The 17,981-nt window shown below is 35.9% G+C and overlaps 2 protein-coding genes across 2 annotated transcripts; both read left to right on the forward strand.

The window, feature by feature from the left end:
* Positions 6,168-9,490, forward strand: LOC18775250 (secoisolariciresinol dehydrogenase). The gene is made up of 2 exons (XM_007206753.2): positions 6,168-6,833; positions 8,678-9,490. Exons 1-2 carry the CDS (start codon positions 6,790-6,792, stop codon positions 9,450-9,452), a joined length of 819 nt encoding a protein of 272 aa, XP_007206815.1. The 5' UTR covers positions 6,168-6,789; the 3' UTR covers positions 9,453-9,490.
* LOC18773730 (secoisolariciresinol dehydrogenase) lies at positions 12,216-17,205 on the forward strand. The gene is made up of 4 exons (XM_020566094.1): positions 12,216-12,567; positions 14,484-14,910; positions 15,328-15,329; positions 16,675-17,205. Exons 1-4 carry the CDS (start codon positions 12,524-12,526, stop codon positions 17,018-17,020), a joined length of 819 nt encoding a protein of 272 aa, XP_020421683.1. The 5' UTR covers positions 12,216-12,523; the 3' UTR covers positions 17,021-17,205.

Below are 17,981 nucleotides of genomic sequence, written 5' to 3' on the forward strand. Positions count from 1 at the left end.
TGTCTATTTTATAACAAGAGAAGCAATAATTCACACAAGCGTTTGTTTCTTTTTTGATGAAAACAAAAATTATAAAGATGATACTCTACGAATCTTTAAATAAAATAAATAAAATTTGAAAATGTATAAAACCTGAGATGGGAAATTGATAAACCATTTACAAGTACCTTTTTTGGTTTTTTGGCTAAAATCAAGGGTCCCATGACTGCAAATGGGTAATTCTTTTATTTTCTTGCCCTAGAGCTGACATGGTATGAAAGGGAAGAAGACTAGAGCAATCGTAATCTAATAGTTGCTCATTCTACCGCAATAATAATACTAATAATAATCTAAACATATCGAGATAATCATTGTGGTGACTGTAACACCGCTCGTAATGTTGTTAAACTAATCCGCAAATGTTTTCACACATATATTTGAGGTTAAATTATGTTATTCATTTATATTACAACATGTCAGTATATAATAACATCATGTTGTCGCGCTTTAGTGTTCCATAAAAAATTTATCCTATAATTGTATTGAACATAATTGAGTTCAATCACATACTGTTGGCGTAACTTGTGGATATTGACTTACTTTCCTTACACACCAAGAATTCCTATTATAATTGTAATTGATTTATTTTAATTCCTGATTTCCTACTGTAAATGGATTTAGGAATTTATTATTTACTTGCCCATTCAGTTTTCATTATATTATAAATATGACCTCCTACAAGGAGAAGAATACACAGAAAATTCCCACAAACAAATATTCTCTCATAGTTTTCATATTTTATCATGGTATCAGAGCGGCGATCTTGGAATTGCTGACTCTAGTTTCAAACCCCCGTCGCCGCTATGGGGGTTGATGATTTTTTCAACCCTCATGGAGGTAGCACCACCAACTCCTTCTTCTCATTCTCAACCAACCATCGTTGAGTTGAGTGCCCAGATGGCTCAGCTCCTACAGATGCAGACTTTGACCCCGAACCCGATCCCGAATCAGGATCCTCTTTTGACGACCCCGACCTCGACCTCGACTATGATGATGACGACCCCGACCCCGACCCTGACTCCGAAGACGACCCCGACCTCCACTCCGATAACAACCCCGACCCCGAATTTGTCCCCAATACCGATTTCGACTCCGACTCCGGCCCCGACTCAGGCTCAGATTCCGATCCAAATTCCTACTCAACCTGTATCCTATGCATCTTCCGTTGCACAGATTATAACTTCTCGACTAACGACCCCGACACATGGACCAGATTACGCATATTGTGGTGATCCGAGACACACTTGTGAGACTTATTTTAAAGGGAGACTTTGGAAAAGCCCAAAGGAGAGAGAAAATTTTTAAAAGAAGCAAAAATGGACAAAATTGCCCTTATTTATTTTTTGATTTCCTAAGAAATCCTTTACATTTGCATGTCTTTGGTTTGAAAGTTGAGAGGTTATTCTGTCTTTTTTGAAAAAGCTTTGGCTTTTTTCAAAAGTGAAAGTTTTTTTATGGGTAAAACCTAAATTTACTTATTTTAAATTGCATGGCTACCCCGATTGGTGGGCTACTTTAACAGATCGAGGACAATGCAATATGACCAGTAATGGTACTGGTTATGGATTCCATACTTCCGATAAGATTGATTCCAGGAGCTGGATAATTGATTCCGGTGCAACTGATCATATGACGTTTGATCATGATGATTTTATGAATACTACACAACCTCGATGAACCTGTATTGCAAATGCCAATGGTGTTACTTATCCTGTGACAGGGGCTGGCACTGTTGCACTTTCATCCTCTCTCACACTATCTAATACTTTACTTGTTCCATCTTTATCCACTAAATTGTTGTCAGTTAGTCAGCTTACTGAACAATTTAATTGTTGTGTACTCATTTGCCCAAGTTTTTGTTTGCTTCAGGATATTCACACTAAGGAGATTCTTGGTCGTGGTCCTAAGAGAGTGGGGCTATATTATGTCGATGACTTCAGTCCTGGCGTGGCTAACAGTGTGACACATCCCTTTGATAGCAAAAAAAACAAATCTGGTTGTGGCACCGTCGATTGGGACATCCGTCTTTTAGTTATATGAAGCATCTTATACCAGATTTATTCTCAGGTTTCAAGGACTCCGACTTCACATGTGATACTTGTATTTTGGCCAAGAGTCACCGTGTGCCCTACCCGTTGAGTACGAACAAGTGTACTACTCCATTTACCTTAATTCACCCTGATGTCTGGGGACCTTCGCCTATCACTGCTCCTTCTGGTGTTCGATGGTTTGTCACATTCATCAATGATTGTACACGGATGACATGACTTTATTTGTTGAAGAATAAAAACGAAGTGTTTTCCCGTTTTCAGTCCTTCCATAAACAGATGAAAACTCAGTTTAATGCTCAAATCCAGATTCTTCGCTCAGACAATGGTGGAGAATTTGTTAATCATGACTTTCAGACTTACTTCCAACAATATGGAATTATCCATGAGACGACTTGTCCTCAGACATCGCAGCAAAATGGCGTTGCTGAACGAAAGAATCGACATCTTCTTGAAACTGCCCGAGCACTTCTGATTGGCGCTCACGTTCCTCGCCATCACTGGGATGATGCTATTGTCACCGCAATTCACCTGATCAACCGCATGCCTTCTGGTGTATTGACCTTTAAAACTCCCTTACAGGTGCTTGCAGAACACAGACCTCTGCCCTCTGTTTTGGTACTCACACCCCGAATCTTTGGATGTGTGGCTTTCGTTCATCTCCACAAAAATCAACGTAGCAAACTTGATCCCTGTGCGCTTCGTTGTGTTTTTGTGGGTTATGCCACTCATCAGAAAGGTTACCGCTGTTATCACCCTCCTACCCAACGAACCTATGTCACTTTGGATGTGACCTTTCTGGAATCTGAGCTGTTCTTCCATGACCCATCATCTAATTCTTCGCTTCAGGGGGAGATACAAAGTGAAGAGCAGAATTGGAGCAACTTGGAAAATAAAGAAATTCGTCTCTGTACAGAAATGATTGATCATCCCGAGTCTGGAGCACGAGATTACTCTCTGTTGAAAAGTGACTAATCGCCCATTCATAGCGATCAATTGCCTGACCTACCTGATCCATGCGAAGATATTTCTGATCCGAGTTTCACACCTACAGGCAATACAGAACAACAAGATGAAGACCCCCTCTCTAACTCAACAGTACTTACAAACCAATCTCCTAAGAATATCCTTGAAGTAACTGCTCCTACTAGACTTGTACATTTAAATGATAAAACTATTGGATATCAATTACATTTCAGGCAAAATCGTGGGAAGCCACCAAACCGTTATTCACCTGATATTGGCAAGACATCTAAGTATCCAATTGCAAATCATGTATCCACTGAGACGCTGTCTGAACCACTCAAGGCTTTTGTGCATCAGTTGTCTGCTATCCATATTCCAACCAAGGTCTCTGAAGCATTGAAAGATCCTAAGTGGGTCCAAGCTATAAAAGAGGAGATGAAAGCTCTTGAAAAAAATCAAACTTGGACATTGGAGACTATACCACGAGGAAAAAAAACTATCGGATGTAGATGGGTGTTTACTATAAAACACAATGCAGATGGATCTATCGAGCGATACAAGGCAAGACTTGTGGCAAAAGGGTACACACAGACCTATGATATAGACTATGAAGAAACCTTTGCTCCAGTTGCAAAGTTAAACACCGTCAGAGTCTTATTGTCCCTTGCAGCTAATTTGGATTGGCCACTACACAAGTTTGATGTAAAGAATGCTTTTCTACATGGCGAACTCACGGAGGAGGTGTACATGGACATTCCTCCTGGATATAATACTTCTCAGATTGGAACAGTTTGCAGGTTACGAAAAGCATTGTATGGATTGAAACAATCACCACGTGCATGGTTTGGACGGTTCACCATGACAATGAAGAACAATGGTTTCAAACAGTGTAACTCAGATCATACTCTGTTCTTGAAACATCGAAAAGGGAAGGTAACAGCATTAATAATCTATGTTGATGATATGATTATTACTGGGAATGATAAACAGGAAATATCACAGCTACAAGACTATCTGGCTACGGAGTTTGAGATGAAGGATCTAGGTAGACTCAAGTATTTCTTGGGAATTGAGGTGGCTCGATCACAGCAAGGCATATTTCTCTCTCAAAGAAAATATGTCTTGGACTTGTTGACAGACACAGGAATGCTAGATTGCAAACCTACGGACACTCCTATTGTCCAGAATCATCATCTTGGAGAATATCCGGATCAAGTTCCAACTAACAAAGAAAGATACCAAAGGTTAGTGGGAAGATTAATCTATTTGTCACATACTCGACCAGACATTACTTATGCGGTGAGCGTTGTCAGTCAATTTATGCACTCTCCAAGTGAAGATCACATGAATGCAGTTCTTCGGATACTTAGATATTTGAAGTCTGCACCTGGAAAAGGACTTATGTTCTCAAAGCATGGTCATCTAAATATTGATAGTTATTCAGATGCAGATTGGGCAAGTAATGTAACAGATAGAAAATCCACATCGGGTTACTTCACATTCGTGGGAGGTAATTTGGTGACATGGAGGAGCAAGAAACAGAATGTAGTAGCTTTATCCAGTGCAGAAGCCGAGTTCAGAGGCATGACTAAAGGCATTTGTGAACTTCTTTGGTTAAGAAAGTTGCTTACTGAACTTGTGTATAAACCTACATCCACAATGAATCTTTTTTGTGACAACAAGGCTACTATAGCCATTGCACAGAATCCGGTTCAGCATGATCGTACTAAACATGTTGAGGTGGATCGACACTTCATCAAACAGAAGCTTGAGGCTAAAGTGTTTCAGTTTCCTTTTGTGAAATTCGAGGATCAATTGGCGGATATTTTGACAAAGACAATTTCCAGTAAAGCATTCCACAATTCACTGGATCAGTTGGGCATTGGCGACATCTATGCACCAACGTGAGGGGGAGTGTTGGCGTGACTTGTGGATATTGACTTACTTTCCTTACACACTAAGAATTCCTATTATAATTGTAATTGATTTATTTTAATTCCTGATTTCCTACTGTAAATGGATTTAGGAATTTATTATTTACTTGCCCATTCAGGTTTCGTTGTATTATAAATATGACCTCCTACAAGGAGAAGAATACACAGAAAATTCCCACAAACAAATATTCTCTGATAGTTTTCATATTTTAGCACATACGGTGTGAGTAGTAGTCGATAGCACAAATAATTATGTTGATACGAAAAAGTGGTTTGGCACTTTTGGGCTCAACTTAGTGATTTATGGGTCTTCGGAATACTCTGGGTCTTGGTAAAGCACTTGATCTGCAAGATGAGAAAACGTTCGGTAAGACCTAGGGCACCAGTGTGGTACTGGCCGAAGGCTTTTCAATGCTTAACTAAGTACGGATCTAGTAATTAATATGGACAGAGCGGTGGGTAGTATGCTGAAAGTTCCAATTACCTCCATTTTGGGACTTGTGCTCTTTTTTATAAGCCTTGGGAGGTGTGCATGTTGTGTAGAATTTCGATGTGGGACTGTAGACATTCGTTGTGTGTGCTCCACTTGGCCAAGGGATATATTTGACCTATTATTGCCATCGGTAGTCCTGGGTAACGAGGGCTACCTTGCCGATGCCCTATTTTGTCCACGTGTGATGCCCTTATTGGCTCGTTAATTCTGGTATAAACAGGAGTCCTCTAAGTTCCCAATTGAGAGCTCTTCTTAGTTGGGGACTTGCTTTTGTCTTCGATACTCGTGGGTTGCCGTAAGAATGATTGATATTTAGTTGGTTTGTATGGTGCCGTTCGGAGTATTTGTGGGAGTCGAGGAGCCTGGGCCTCTTTTGGGGGGGGTATGATCTCTTCGCATGAGGCACTTTCCAGGTATCCCAAGGGTCACCAAGTCTCGTTACGTCGTTAGGTAAACATGTCTTTTCGAATGGCAGAGCCTGGGAATCTCCCTCTGTTTTTTTCTTGCCACTGCCACCCGCATGAAGAAATGGCCTCTGTTTTTTTAACACTACCATCCACAACCCGCAACCCATGCCCAACTCCCCTACCTTCTCCCTTTGTATTTTCTCTCATCCTCTACTCTCCCCCTCTATTTTTAATTATTTTATGTTGTTTGAATAAATGTTTGTGTAAAAGAAAATATGAAACTACCTTGTGCAAGTGATTATTTTGCAAAATATACAGAAGGAGAAGGGTGGGTTGCGGGTGGGCATCGGGTGGTCGGTTTGTCGAGGCAAGAAAAAAACATAAGGGAGAGGGAGCAGCACAGGGAGGAGAGAGAGAGAGAGAGAGAGAGAGAGAGGCTAAATGGATTTTCATTAAAAAAAATTATTTTTTTATCTATTTAATCCACAGGTCGCAATGTGATTGGATATGTGGGCTCCACTTATCTTCCACATCAAAACATTTAACAGAATTTGTAATGGAAAGGATCAATTGTGATTATAAAAAAAAACACCCTAATGTTAAGGACTATTAATGTCACAAAAAAACATCAAGGATTATTCGTAATAATTATGTAAACATCATGAATCATTTGTGATAAAAAAAAGCATTTTTTTTTAAAAAAAAAGCAGTTTTATCTTGATTTACCAAACACTTTTTCATTCAGAGTTTTAAAATCACAGGAACTCCAAACTAAGCCTTATAAATACAGGTACAAGTCTACAACAAAGTTACACTCGGAAGTCCAAAAGATAACTTAGAACGACTTTGGTGAAGGTCTCAATAAGCAGCAAATATTCTTGTTATAGAGGTTTATAAGATTGATGGCTATAGGAAATTTCTCATTACTTGCTGCTGCTGCAAGAAGGTAAATTATAATTTATATATGCATCTATTTATTTTCTTCTATAATTTATATATGGCTATAGGAAATCTTATTATTTTCATTTTATCCTAACTTGTCCCAATTAAAACAAGATGATTGTATTCTTCTTTGTTTTTTCTTTTGTTTTCTAGGATGGTCGTAGATGTCATGACTATGGCTCTGGTAACTATCATGGCTGTGTCCTAAATTTTTTTATGAATTCTAATTATGTTTTAAAAAATAATAATAAAAAGAGGATGAATATAAGATGGAAAAAGAAATAGAAATAATTGATTTCAATCGGTCTTTGACTCCTGGCAAAAAAATTAAAATAAAATGGGGCTTTGATTAATTAGTTATTTTCCACAGAAAACAACACTCAGTAGTTAAGCCGACCTTTGTTGTTGGTGTACTCTTTGTATTGACACTTTGTGACTGGAAATCCTCTTTGTGGTTGGATTTTTGAAGCATTTTCAATTTCTAAAGATGTCCTTACTTTATTTTCTTTTTCAATATTTCACAATAGTTTCATTATAACTTTTATATTAAATTAATGTTTTATATAAATTTTTATTTTTCATGAAAAATAAATAAAAATAAAATCTATAAAATAGACCCAAGGTTGTAATCAATGACTATGGTGGGCTGTAGCCCAAGTAGATTTTGAAGATAAAAAAATGGTCTATTTACATGGCCCGCCAGCAACAAGATTGCTGCCTTTTGGCGAAAGGTTTTTTAAGGTGAAAAAAAGGCTATATGGCCCACCATCAAATACAACACAGAAGATTCGGGAAATATTTTTGTTTTTTGTTTTTTTTTGTCAAATAAATTTGTGTTCTCTGCTGCCCATGACATTGTTAATGAAATATTCTTTTTTGAAAAAAAAAGAAAAGGGAAAAGCTATTTAATATTGGACGGTCCGATAAAAATCCTCGTAAATCTTTTAATCCACAATTGTCGACACAGTAAGTAATTGAAATTCACAAGTAGGAAGAGACTTTCAAAAATGAAACAGTATGTTAACTATTGTTTTGTATTTACAACTAATATATAATGTATATATGTGAAATTGAATTATTTATATTTTTCACTTTGTATTTCTGAAGCTTATTTTGGTTGATACCAAGAAATTTAATATATATTTATTTTATGATAAATTTTATTGAAAATTAGTCAATAGAGCTATGAATTAGAGTGGTTTATATGATTTAATATATATATTTTTATTTATAGAAAAACTACAAAAATTGTAAGTTAAAAAATAAAAAAAATTAGAGTTTAAGCTAAAAATTTTAGGTAGCTCACCCATTGATAAATTCCTAGTTCTGCCCTAGTCACATAAGGATATTGTACAGGAAAGACAAATAAATATTGAAGTTAATTACATTAAAACTCTTTGAGATTTATATATATATATTTATATTTATATTTATATTTATACAAGTGATAGTCTATATTACTCTAATTAATCTAATCTTCAAGAAAGGGAATTTGAACTTGGGGTGCAAAGGGACGGGCTCTTTGCCATGTCAATTAAATTATGAACTTATGATTTAATCCTTACACCTTTGACGAATACGATAGCACAATTAAATTATGAACCTATATTTGCTAATTATCTTACAAGAAGACCAGTGGAGACTTGGGATCGGAGACTAAAACTCTATTTTATTTCAAAATTTTCCCCTTGGTAATTTTTTTATGAAGTTCATTTTCCCCTTTGTCGTTCTAAATCCAACTTCCTTAATTACATTGAGTGGAACACAAGACTTTCACCATTTGAGGAGTGATTTGCCATTGTTATTATGTTTTTTGTTGAAACTCACACTGCTCTGTAAATACTGAAGGCTTGAAGGTAAAGTGGCCCTAATCACTGGTGGGGCGAGCGGCATAGGAGAGTCCACTGCAAGACTCTTCTCAAAACATGGAGCTAAAGTTGTGATTGCAGATGTGCAAGACGACTTGGCTGAATCTGTTTGCAGAGACCTAAGCCCTTCGCCCACTTTGTTTGTCCATTGTGATGTAACGAAAGAAGAAGACGTCGAAAACGCTGTCCAAACAACCACAAACAAATATGGAGAGCTAGACATCATGTTCAACAATGCAGGTATAATTGGCACGAATAAACCCAACATCCTTGACAATGACAAGGTAGAATTTGAGCAAGTGATAAGGGTAAATCTAGTTGGTGCGTTTTTGGGGATCAAACATGCAGCTCGTGTTATGATCCCAGCTGGAAAAGGTAGCATAATAAACACTGCTAGTGTTTGTTCTACCATCGGGGGTTGCGCATCACATGCATACACAAGTTCAAAGCATGGTTTAGTAGGGCTGGTGAGAAACACGGCCGTGGAGCTTGGACAACATGGTATTCGTGTGAATTGTGTGTCACCGTATGCAGTTGCCACGAAGTTAGCAAAGGAGTTCTTTAAGATTGATGATGATGGAGTTCATGGTGCTTATTCCAACCTTAAAGGTAGGGTTCTTAAGGCAGAAGATATTGCTGAAGCTGCTCTTTACTTGGGTAGTGATGAGTCAAAGTATGTTAGTGGGCATAATCTTTTGGTAGATGGAGGCTACACTATTATGAACGCAGGGTTTTGCATGTTTGAACAAGCTTGAGAAAAATGTTCAATGTAATAAGTTGGCAAAATAAATAATTTGCGCAGCGTCTCTTACGAACCCTTACTTGTGAATGTTTGCCACATAACACAGCACAGCAGCTTCCTCCAGTGGCAGTAATACTTGTGATATTCATTTTTTCTGTGCCATCACATGCGTACCCTGTCCTAAATTGTACCTAAGTATAAATATCTCTTCCACAAACACATGCCACACCTCGACATTAAACAGAGAAGCACTAATTCACACCATTTTTAAAATAATTTTTTTTTTTATAACAAATTACAAAGAAGATCCTCTTCCATGTAGCTGGCATGGCATGAAAGAGATGTTGTAAATATGTGGATGGCCCACAACTATTAGGATGAAGACTTTTGTGTGTTATAGGTGAAAGTGAAAAGACTAAAGTTAAGGCTGTGTAGAAAATGTTACAACACCCGGTGAATTGCTTATCAAATTCACTGTGGTAGCTGTAAATTTTCGCTATAAAAGGAATCCTGAGCTGATGAAGCTAGACACACCAATCAAAAGAGAAAAATGAGAGAGAAATCAGAGAGTTAAGTTTTATCCGAGAGAGAAAATTCTATTAGTGTAATATCACAACAGCAAATACAATCTCACTCTAATATTCACTAGTACTTTCATATTTTATAACAAAAGAAGCAATAATTCACACAAGTGTCTTTTTCTTTTTTGATGAAAACAAAAATTACAAAGAAGATACTCTACGAATCTTTAAATAAAATAAATCAAATTTGAAATGTATAAAACCTGAGATGGGAAATTGATAAACCATATCAAGGGTCCCACGACTGCAACGTGGGTAATTCTTTTATTTTCCTGCCCTATAGCTGACATGGGATGAAAGGGAAGAAGACTAGGGTAATTTTAATCTAATAGATATGCTCATTCTACCGCAATAATAATACTAATAATAATCTAAACATATCGAGATAATTATTGTTGTGACTGTAACACCGCTCGTAATGTTGTTAAACCAATCCGCAAATGTTTTCACACATATATTTGACTTTAAATTATATTATTTATTTATATTATAACATGTAAGTTTATAATAACATCATGTTATCGTGCGTTAATATCTTATAAAAAATTTATCTTATAATTATATTCAACATAATTGAGTTCAATCACATACGGTGTGAGTGGTAGTTGGTAGCACAAATAATTGTTCTAAATATAAGCATATGGTGTGAAAAGTATTCATAACGTGCTGCATAAAATTCACATGGGTTGTTTGAAAGTTCTAAATATAAGCATGTGGTGTGAAAAGTAATCATAACGTGATGCATAAAATTCACATGTGTTGTTTGAAAGTTCTAAATATAAGCCTGCGGTGTGAAAAGTATTCATAACGTGCTGCATAAAATTTACTTGTGTTGTTTGAAATCGACTTAGAGCTAGTTGGGTATTGCTGTGCTTTTTTTAAAATTTTAAATAATAAAAAAAAACTGCTTTTGTTGTGCTATCATAATAAATAGCTGTGAAATGAAGCAATGAAGTATTTGGTAATCTATATTTGTAAAAGTGTTGTGAGTATAAAAAACAGTGTCATAGTGTTTGGTAAACTTTTTTCAAGAAGTACTGTGATTGTGTATAATGACCAAAAAGGGTATGATATTGAAATTTTATATTTATATTTTTTCTAATTTAAAAAAATTGATATTTATGTTCTTTTACAATGATTTACAATTTTTTTAATAATCTTAATAGTAACTAGTCTCTGCGCTTCCGCACCTAAGAGAGGCTTTTTAAAAAAAAATTATTTATTTTAGAATTAAAAAAGATAATGGGTAGTTGTGTTTCATAAAAATAATATTTTTCTTTTATTTTTAATATGAAAAAGTGTGAATTTACCATATTATCCTCATTTAATTAATAATTTTAATTCTTAATGTTTGCATTAACCAAGTGCATTTTCTGTATTTTGAATGTTTTACTATTCTCTGCCTTTTACTTTATATAATAGTCATATACACTAAAAAAAAAAGAAAAAAAAAAGAAAAAATGGTCTCTGGAATTCTTTTAATGGTCTCTGTTTTTTTTAACATTGCCACCATCGACCTGCAACCCACGCCCAACTTCCCTACCCTCTCCCTCTGTAATTTCTCTCCTCCTTTAACCTCCCCCTCTGTTTTTAATTATTTTAAGTTGTTTGAATAAATGTTTGTGTAAAAGGAAATGTGAAACTACCTTGTGCAAGTAATTATTTTGCAAAATATACAGAGGGAGAAGGGTGGGTTGCGGGTGGGCATGGGGTGGTCGGGTTGTAGAGACAAGAAAAAAACAGAGGGAGAGGGAGAGCAGAAGAAGGAGAGAGGGTAGAGAGAGAGAGAGAGAGAGAGAGAGAGAGAGAGAGAGGCTAAATGAATTTTTAATGGATTTTCATAAAAAAAAATTAGTTATTTATTTATTTAATCCACATGTCATGATGTGATTGGACATGTGGGCTCCACTTATCTTCCACATCAGACACTTAACATAATATCTAACGGCAGAGACCATTTGTGATTGAAAAAAAAAAGTAAATTTAGGTTTTAGCCATAAAAAAACTTTCACTTTTGGAAAAAGCCAAAGCTTTTTCAAAAAAGACAGAAAAACCTCTCGACTTTCTAATCAAAGACATGCAAATGTAAAGGATTCCTTGAGAAATCCAAAATTAAATAAAGGCAATTTTGTCCATTTTGACTTCTTTTAAAAAATTTCTCTCTCCTTTGGGTTTTTCCAAAGTCTCCCAAAAAAAAACCCTAACGTTAAGAACTATTAATGTCACAAAAAACCTCAAAGACCGATCGTGATAATTTTGTAAACGTTAAGGACTATTTATGATTAAAAAAAAACTTTAAAAAATTAAAAAACAGTTTTATCTTGATTTACCAAACACTTTTTCATTCAGAATTTTAAAATCACAACAACTCCAATCTAAGCCTTATAAATACAGCTACAAGTCTACAACAAAGTTACACTCGGAAGTCCAAAGGAGAGCTTAGAATGACTTTGGTGTAGGTCTCAAGAAGCAAACATTCTTGTTATAGAGGTTTAAAGGAGTGATGGCTATCGGAAATTTCTCATTACTAGCTGCTGCTGCAAGAAGGTATATTATAATTTATATATGCATCTATTTATTTTCTTCTATTTGCTTTTTTTTATCCTCTTCACACCTCCTAAAATCTTATTATTTTCATTTTATCCTAACTTGTCCCAATTAAAACAAGATGATTGTATTCTTCTTTGTTTTTTCTTTTGTTTTCTAGGATGGTCGTCGATGTCATGACTATGGCTCTGGTAACTATCATGGCTGTGTCCTAAATTTTTTTATGAATTCTAATTATGTTTAAAAAAAATAATAATAATAAGAGGATGAACATAAGATGTAAAAAGAAATAGAATTAATTGATTTCAATCGGTCTTTGACTCCTGTCAAAAAAATTAAAATAAAATGGGGCTTTGATTAATTAGTTATTTTCCACAGAAAACAACACTCAGTAGTTAAGCCGACCATTGTTGTTGGTGTACTCTTTGTATTGACACTTTGTGGCTAGAGACCCTCTTTATGGTTGTATTATTGAAGTAATTTTCAGTTGCTAAAGATGTCCTTACTTTGTTTCCTTTTTCAATATTTCTCAATAGTTTCATTATAACGTTTATATTAAATGAATGTTTTATATACATTTTTATTTCATGAAAAATAAATAAAAATAAAATCTATAAAATAGACCCAAGGGTGAAATCGAATCAATGACTATGGTGGGCTGTAGCCCAAGTAGATTTTGAAGGAAAAAAAAAAGTCTATTTATATGTTCCACCAGCAACAATTTTGCTGCCTTTTGGCGAAAGTTTTTTTAAGGTGAAAAAAAAAAAAGGCTATATGGCCCACCATCAAATACAACACATAAGATTCAGGAAATATATATTTTTTTTTGTCAAATCAATTTGTGTGCTCTGCTACTAGCCTCTCTGCACGCGCTTCCGCGCTTGCGAGAGGTTTTTTTAAAAAAATAAGTAAATTTATTTTAGAATTAAAAAAGATAATGGGTAGTTGTGTTCCATAAAAATAGGATCCATTATCTGCTTTTTCTTTTTCTTTTAATTTTTTTAAATATGAAAAAGTGTGAATTTACCATATTATCCTCATTTAATTAATAATTTGAATTCTTAATGTTTGCATTAACCAAGGGCATTTTCTGGTATTTTGAATGTTTCATCATTCTCTACCTTTTACTTTATATATATAGATTTAACAAAAAGGGAAAAGCTATTTAATATTGGACGGTCCAATAAAAATCCTCATAAATCTTTCAACCCGCAATTGCAGACTCGGTAAGTAATTGAAATTCATAAGTAAGAAGAGGGCTTCAAAAATGGAACAGTATGTTAACTATTGTTTTGTGTTTACAACTAACACACACACACACACACACACTATATATATATATATATATATATATATATATATATTCCTAGCTAAAAATTTTGATGTCTCTTTTTAGCTAAAATTTTTAGGTAGCCCATCCATTGATAAATTTCTAGTTCCGCTTTAGTCACAGTTCCGCCCTAGTCACATAAGGATAATGTACATGAAATTTATTGAAGTCAATTACATTAAAACTCTTTGAGATATATACATAAGCGATAGTCTAAATTATTCTAAATTAATCTAATCTTCAAAGAGAGGAATTTGAAATTGGAGTGCACAGGCTCTTTGCTGTGTCAATTAAATTATGAACCTATGATTTAACCCTTACACCTTTGACGAATATCATAGCACAATTAAATTATGAACCTATATTTGCTAATTATCTTACAAGAAGAACATTGGAGACTAGGGATCGGAGACAAAAACTCTATTTTATTTCAAAATTTTCCCTTCAGTAATTTTTATATGAAGTTCATTTTCCCCTTTGTCGTTCTAAATCCAACTTCCTTATTTACATTGAGTGGAACACAAGACTTTCGCCATTGTTATCATGTTTTTTTGTTGAAACTCACATTGCTTTGTAAATACTGAAGGCTTGAAGGTAAAGTGGCCGTAATCACTGGTGGGGCGAGCGGTATAGGAGAGTCCACTGCAAGACTCTTCTCAAAACATGGAGCTAAAGTTGTGATTGCAGATGTGCAAGACGACTTGGCTGAATCTGTTTGCAGAGACCTAAGCCCTTCGTCCACTTCATTTGTCCATTGCGATGTAACGAAAGAAGAAGACGTCGAAAACGTTGTCCAAACAGCCACAAACAAATATGGAAAGCTAGACATCATGTTCAACAATGCAGGTATAGCTGGCATGGTAAAACCCAACATCCTTGACAATGACAAGATAGAATTTGAGCAAGTGATTAGGGTAAATCTGGTTGGTGCGTTTTTGGGGATCAAACATGCAGCTCGTGTTATGATCCCAGTTGGAAAAGGTAGCATAATCAACACTGCTAGTGCTTGTTCTGTTGGAAATTAGGAATGTTATTAAATTGTTATTTAGTTTCCTTTTATTAGTTGATTGTAATTGATTTGGAGTAGTCTCCAAGTAACCTAGTTTTCCTAGTTAAGCCTGTAATATCTCTATAAATACTTAGCCTTTTGGCTCTATCAATAACAACTGAGAATTATTCTTCTTAACAAATTCTCTAATTTCACATGGTATCACAGCACTGATTCTAGGGCGTCTCTTGAAACTTTTTTACAAACCTTATTTTCTTCACAATCCGATGTTTCACAACCCTAGTTGCTAATCTTTGAAATCCTTTGCCAAATTGAGAGTCGTTGGCGCTTTTCATCCCTCACCCATGATGGGTATTCATCTTGTATAGTCGTCTTATTCACCCTCTCCTCAATGATCAATATTTTATTCCCGCTACCAAAGCCATACCATCCCACAGTTCCTACATCTAACTAAACCAACAGTCGCACCCTTCTTTGGCGCTGCAATTTCCTTATGTTTTTCATACAAGTATTGCTCTCTATACAAATCATATTGAGCCATCTCTAGTCATGCTCTCTGTTGCAATCAGATATTGAGCCCATGTTTTGATGTCTACTACGCTTGCCACAACCACGGCATCTTCGGCCTTCACCGAGCCTACCCATCATTTTTTTAAGTCGTCTACACTTGCGGCAGGCACGCCGTCTTCATTGCGATTCCTTCGTGAGCCTCGTCACTGCTCACTAAGCCGTTTATTTCCTCCATGAGCCTTGTCACCGCTCACCGAGCCGTTATTTTCCTCCACGAGCCTCGTCAACGCTCGTCGAGCCTTTCATTTGACTGTTCTGCCGGTCTCTGGTTATTTTCCTCCGTGAGCCTTGTCACCGCTCACCGAGCCGTTATTTTTCCTCCACGAGCCTCGTCAACGCTCGTCGAGCCTTTCATTTGACTGTTCTGCCGGTCTCTGGTTATTTTCCTCCACGAGCCTCATCAACGCTCGTCGAGCCTTTCATTTGACTGTTCTGCTGGTCTCTGTCTTCTTCAGCTACTCTCTTGAGTTGCCTTTTCGCTTCTCAGTTTGAGCACCTTATCTTTGTCTTTGTCTCTGTTCATGATTTGCTGGGTTTCCTCCCTTACTATTCTCCTTTTTTGAAGTTTTTTTCTTCATGAGACAGCCGTATGCTACCACATTCCCCTCTTGCATTTGTTTCTGCCATAAGACTGGCATGTTTGAGTCTCTTTACTATTATTTCAATTTCTCTTCTTTCAAATCTTGACCATTTATCAGTGTCAAATTTGATGGGGAGATAGATGCAACTTTATTTGGGTGCTACTTCCTTCAACTCACGACTCTCATACATCGTCGGATTTGAGAGGAGCAACAACCCCCTTTACAGCAGCTCACCGCTGCTCCATTTGCCTCCAAATTTGCCTTCATTACAACAGTGACACAGCTGCGACACAGCTGCCCCCTCTACAGCAGTGACACCACTGCCTCTTTATCAGCAACCTTTGGGAGTAACACCTTTCACAATCTCTTGTGCAAGTTGGACGTTCTTGATATCCACTCTCCAACTTGAGGGGGAGTGTTGGAAATTAGGAATGTTATTAAATTGTTATTTAGTTTCCTTTTATTAGTTGATTGTAATTGATTTGGAGTAGTCTCCAAGTAACCTAGTTTTCCTAGTTAAGCCTGTAATATCTCTATAAATACTTAGCCTTTTGGCTCTATCAATAACAACTGAGAATTATTCTTCTTAACAAATTCTCTAATTTCACATGTTCTACCATCGGGGGTTGCGCACCACATGCATACACAAGTTCAAAGCATGGTTTAGTAGGGCTGGTGAGAAACACGGCCGTAGAGCTTGGACAACACGGTATTCGTGTGAATTGTGTGTCACCGTATATAGTTTCCACGCCTTTAGTGAAGGAGTTCTTTAAGCTTGATGATGATAAACTTCATGGTGTTTATTCCAACCTTAAAGGTGGGGTTCTTAAGGCAGAAGATATTGCTAAAGCTGCTCTTTACTTGGGTAGTGATGAGTCAAAGTATGTTAGTGGGCATAATCTTTTGGTAGATGGAGGCTTCACTATTGTGAACGCAGGGTTTTGCATGTTTGAACAAGCTTGAGAAAAATATTCAATGTAATAAGTTGGCAAAATAAATAAAGGAATGCCTTAAAAAGATTCAATATTTCGCAAATGTGATTTAGGGCAATTGATCAGGATAGTGAGCCCACTCCCTTGCACCAAAGTTCAAATCCTCATTTCTGTATATTAAATTAATAATTTAAATTGTTTCAACATTTTTAGACAACACATGCTATCTTGTTTCATCCATAATTTGCAGGTCAAAATGTACGGCTAATATCACATTCTGTGTACCTAAAATGAAGACCACTAAGCCTTTTTCATGTGCCGTCACATTCGTACCTAAATATAAATATCTCTTTCACAAACAAATGTCACATAGTCACCAAACAAATATCTTTTCCATGTAGCAATAATTCGCATGGTATGAAAGAGAAGCAATAATTCGCAGGAGTCTTGTATTTTTCTTGGCCTTTATAAAGAAGACCTACAGATCTTTAAATTAAATAATAAGTCAAATTTTAAACTTTACAAAACCTGAGATGGGAAATTGATAAACAATATACAAATACATTTCTTGGCCTTTTGGCTAAGATCAAAGGTCGCATGACTGCCGTGTGGGTAATTCTTTTATTTTGGTGCTCTATAGCCGACATGGTATGAAAGAGAAGCAACCTAATAGATGCACATTCTACCACAAAATAATAATATAACATATCAAGAAAATTATTGTTGTGATTGTAACACGGCTTGTCCGCAAATGTTTTAAGTAAATTTAGGTTTTACCCATAAAAAAACTTTCACTTTTGAAAAAAGCCAAAGCTTTTTCAAAAAAGACAGAATAATCTCTCAACTTTCAAACCAAAGACATGCAAATGTAAAAGATTTCTTAGGAAATCAAAAAATAAATAAGGGCAATTTTGTCCATTTTTGATTCTTTTAAAAATTTTCTCTCTCCTTTGGGCTTTTCCGAAGTCTCCCAATGTTTTAACACATTTATA

Source organism: Prunus persica, chromosome G6 (genome assembly GCF_000346465.2).
Source record: "Prunus persica cultivar Lovell chromosome G6, Prunus_persica_NCBIv2, whole genome shotgun sequence".
Classification (NCBI taxonomy): Eukaryota; Viridiplantae; Streptophyta; class Magnoliopsida; order Rosales; family Rosaceae; genus Prunus; species Prunus persica.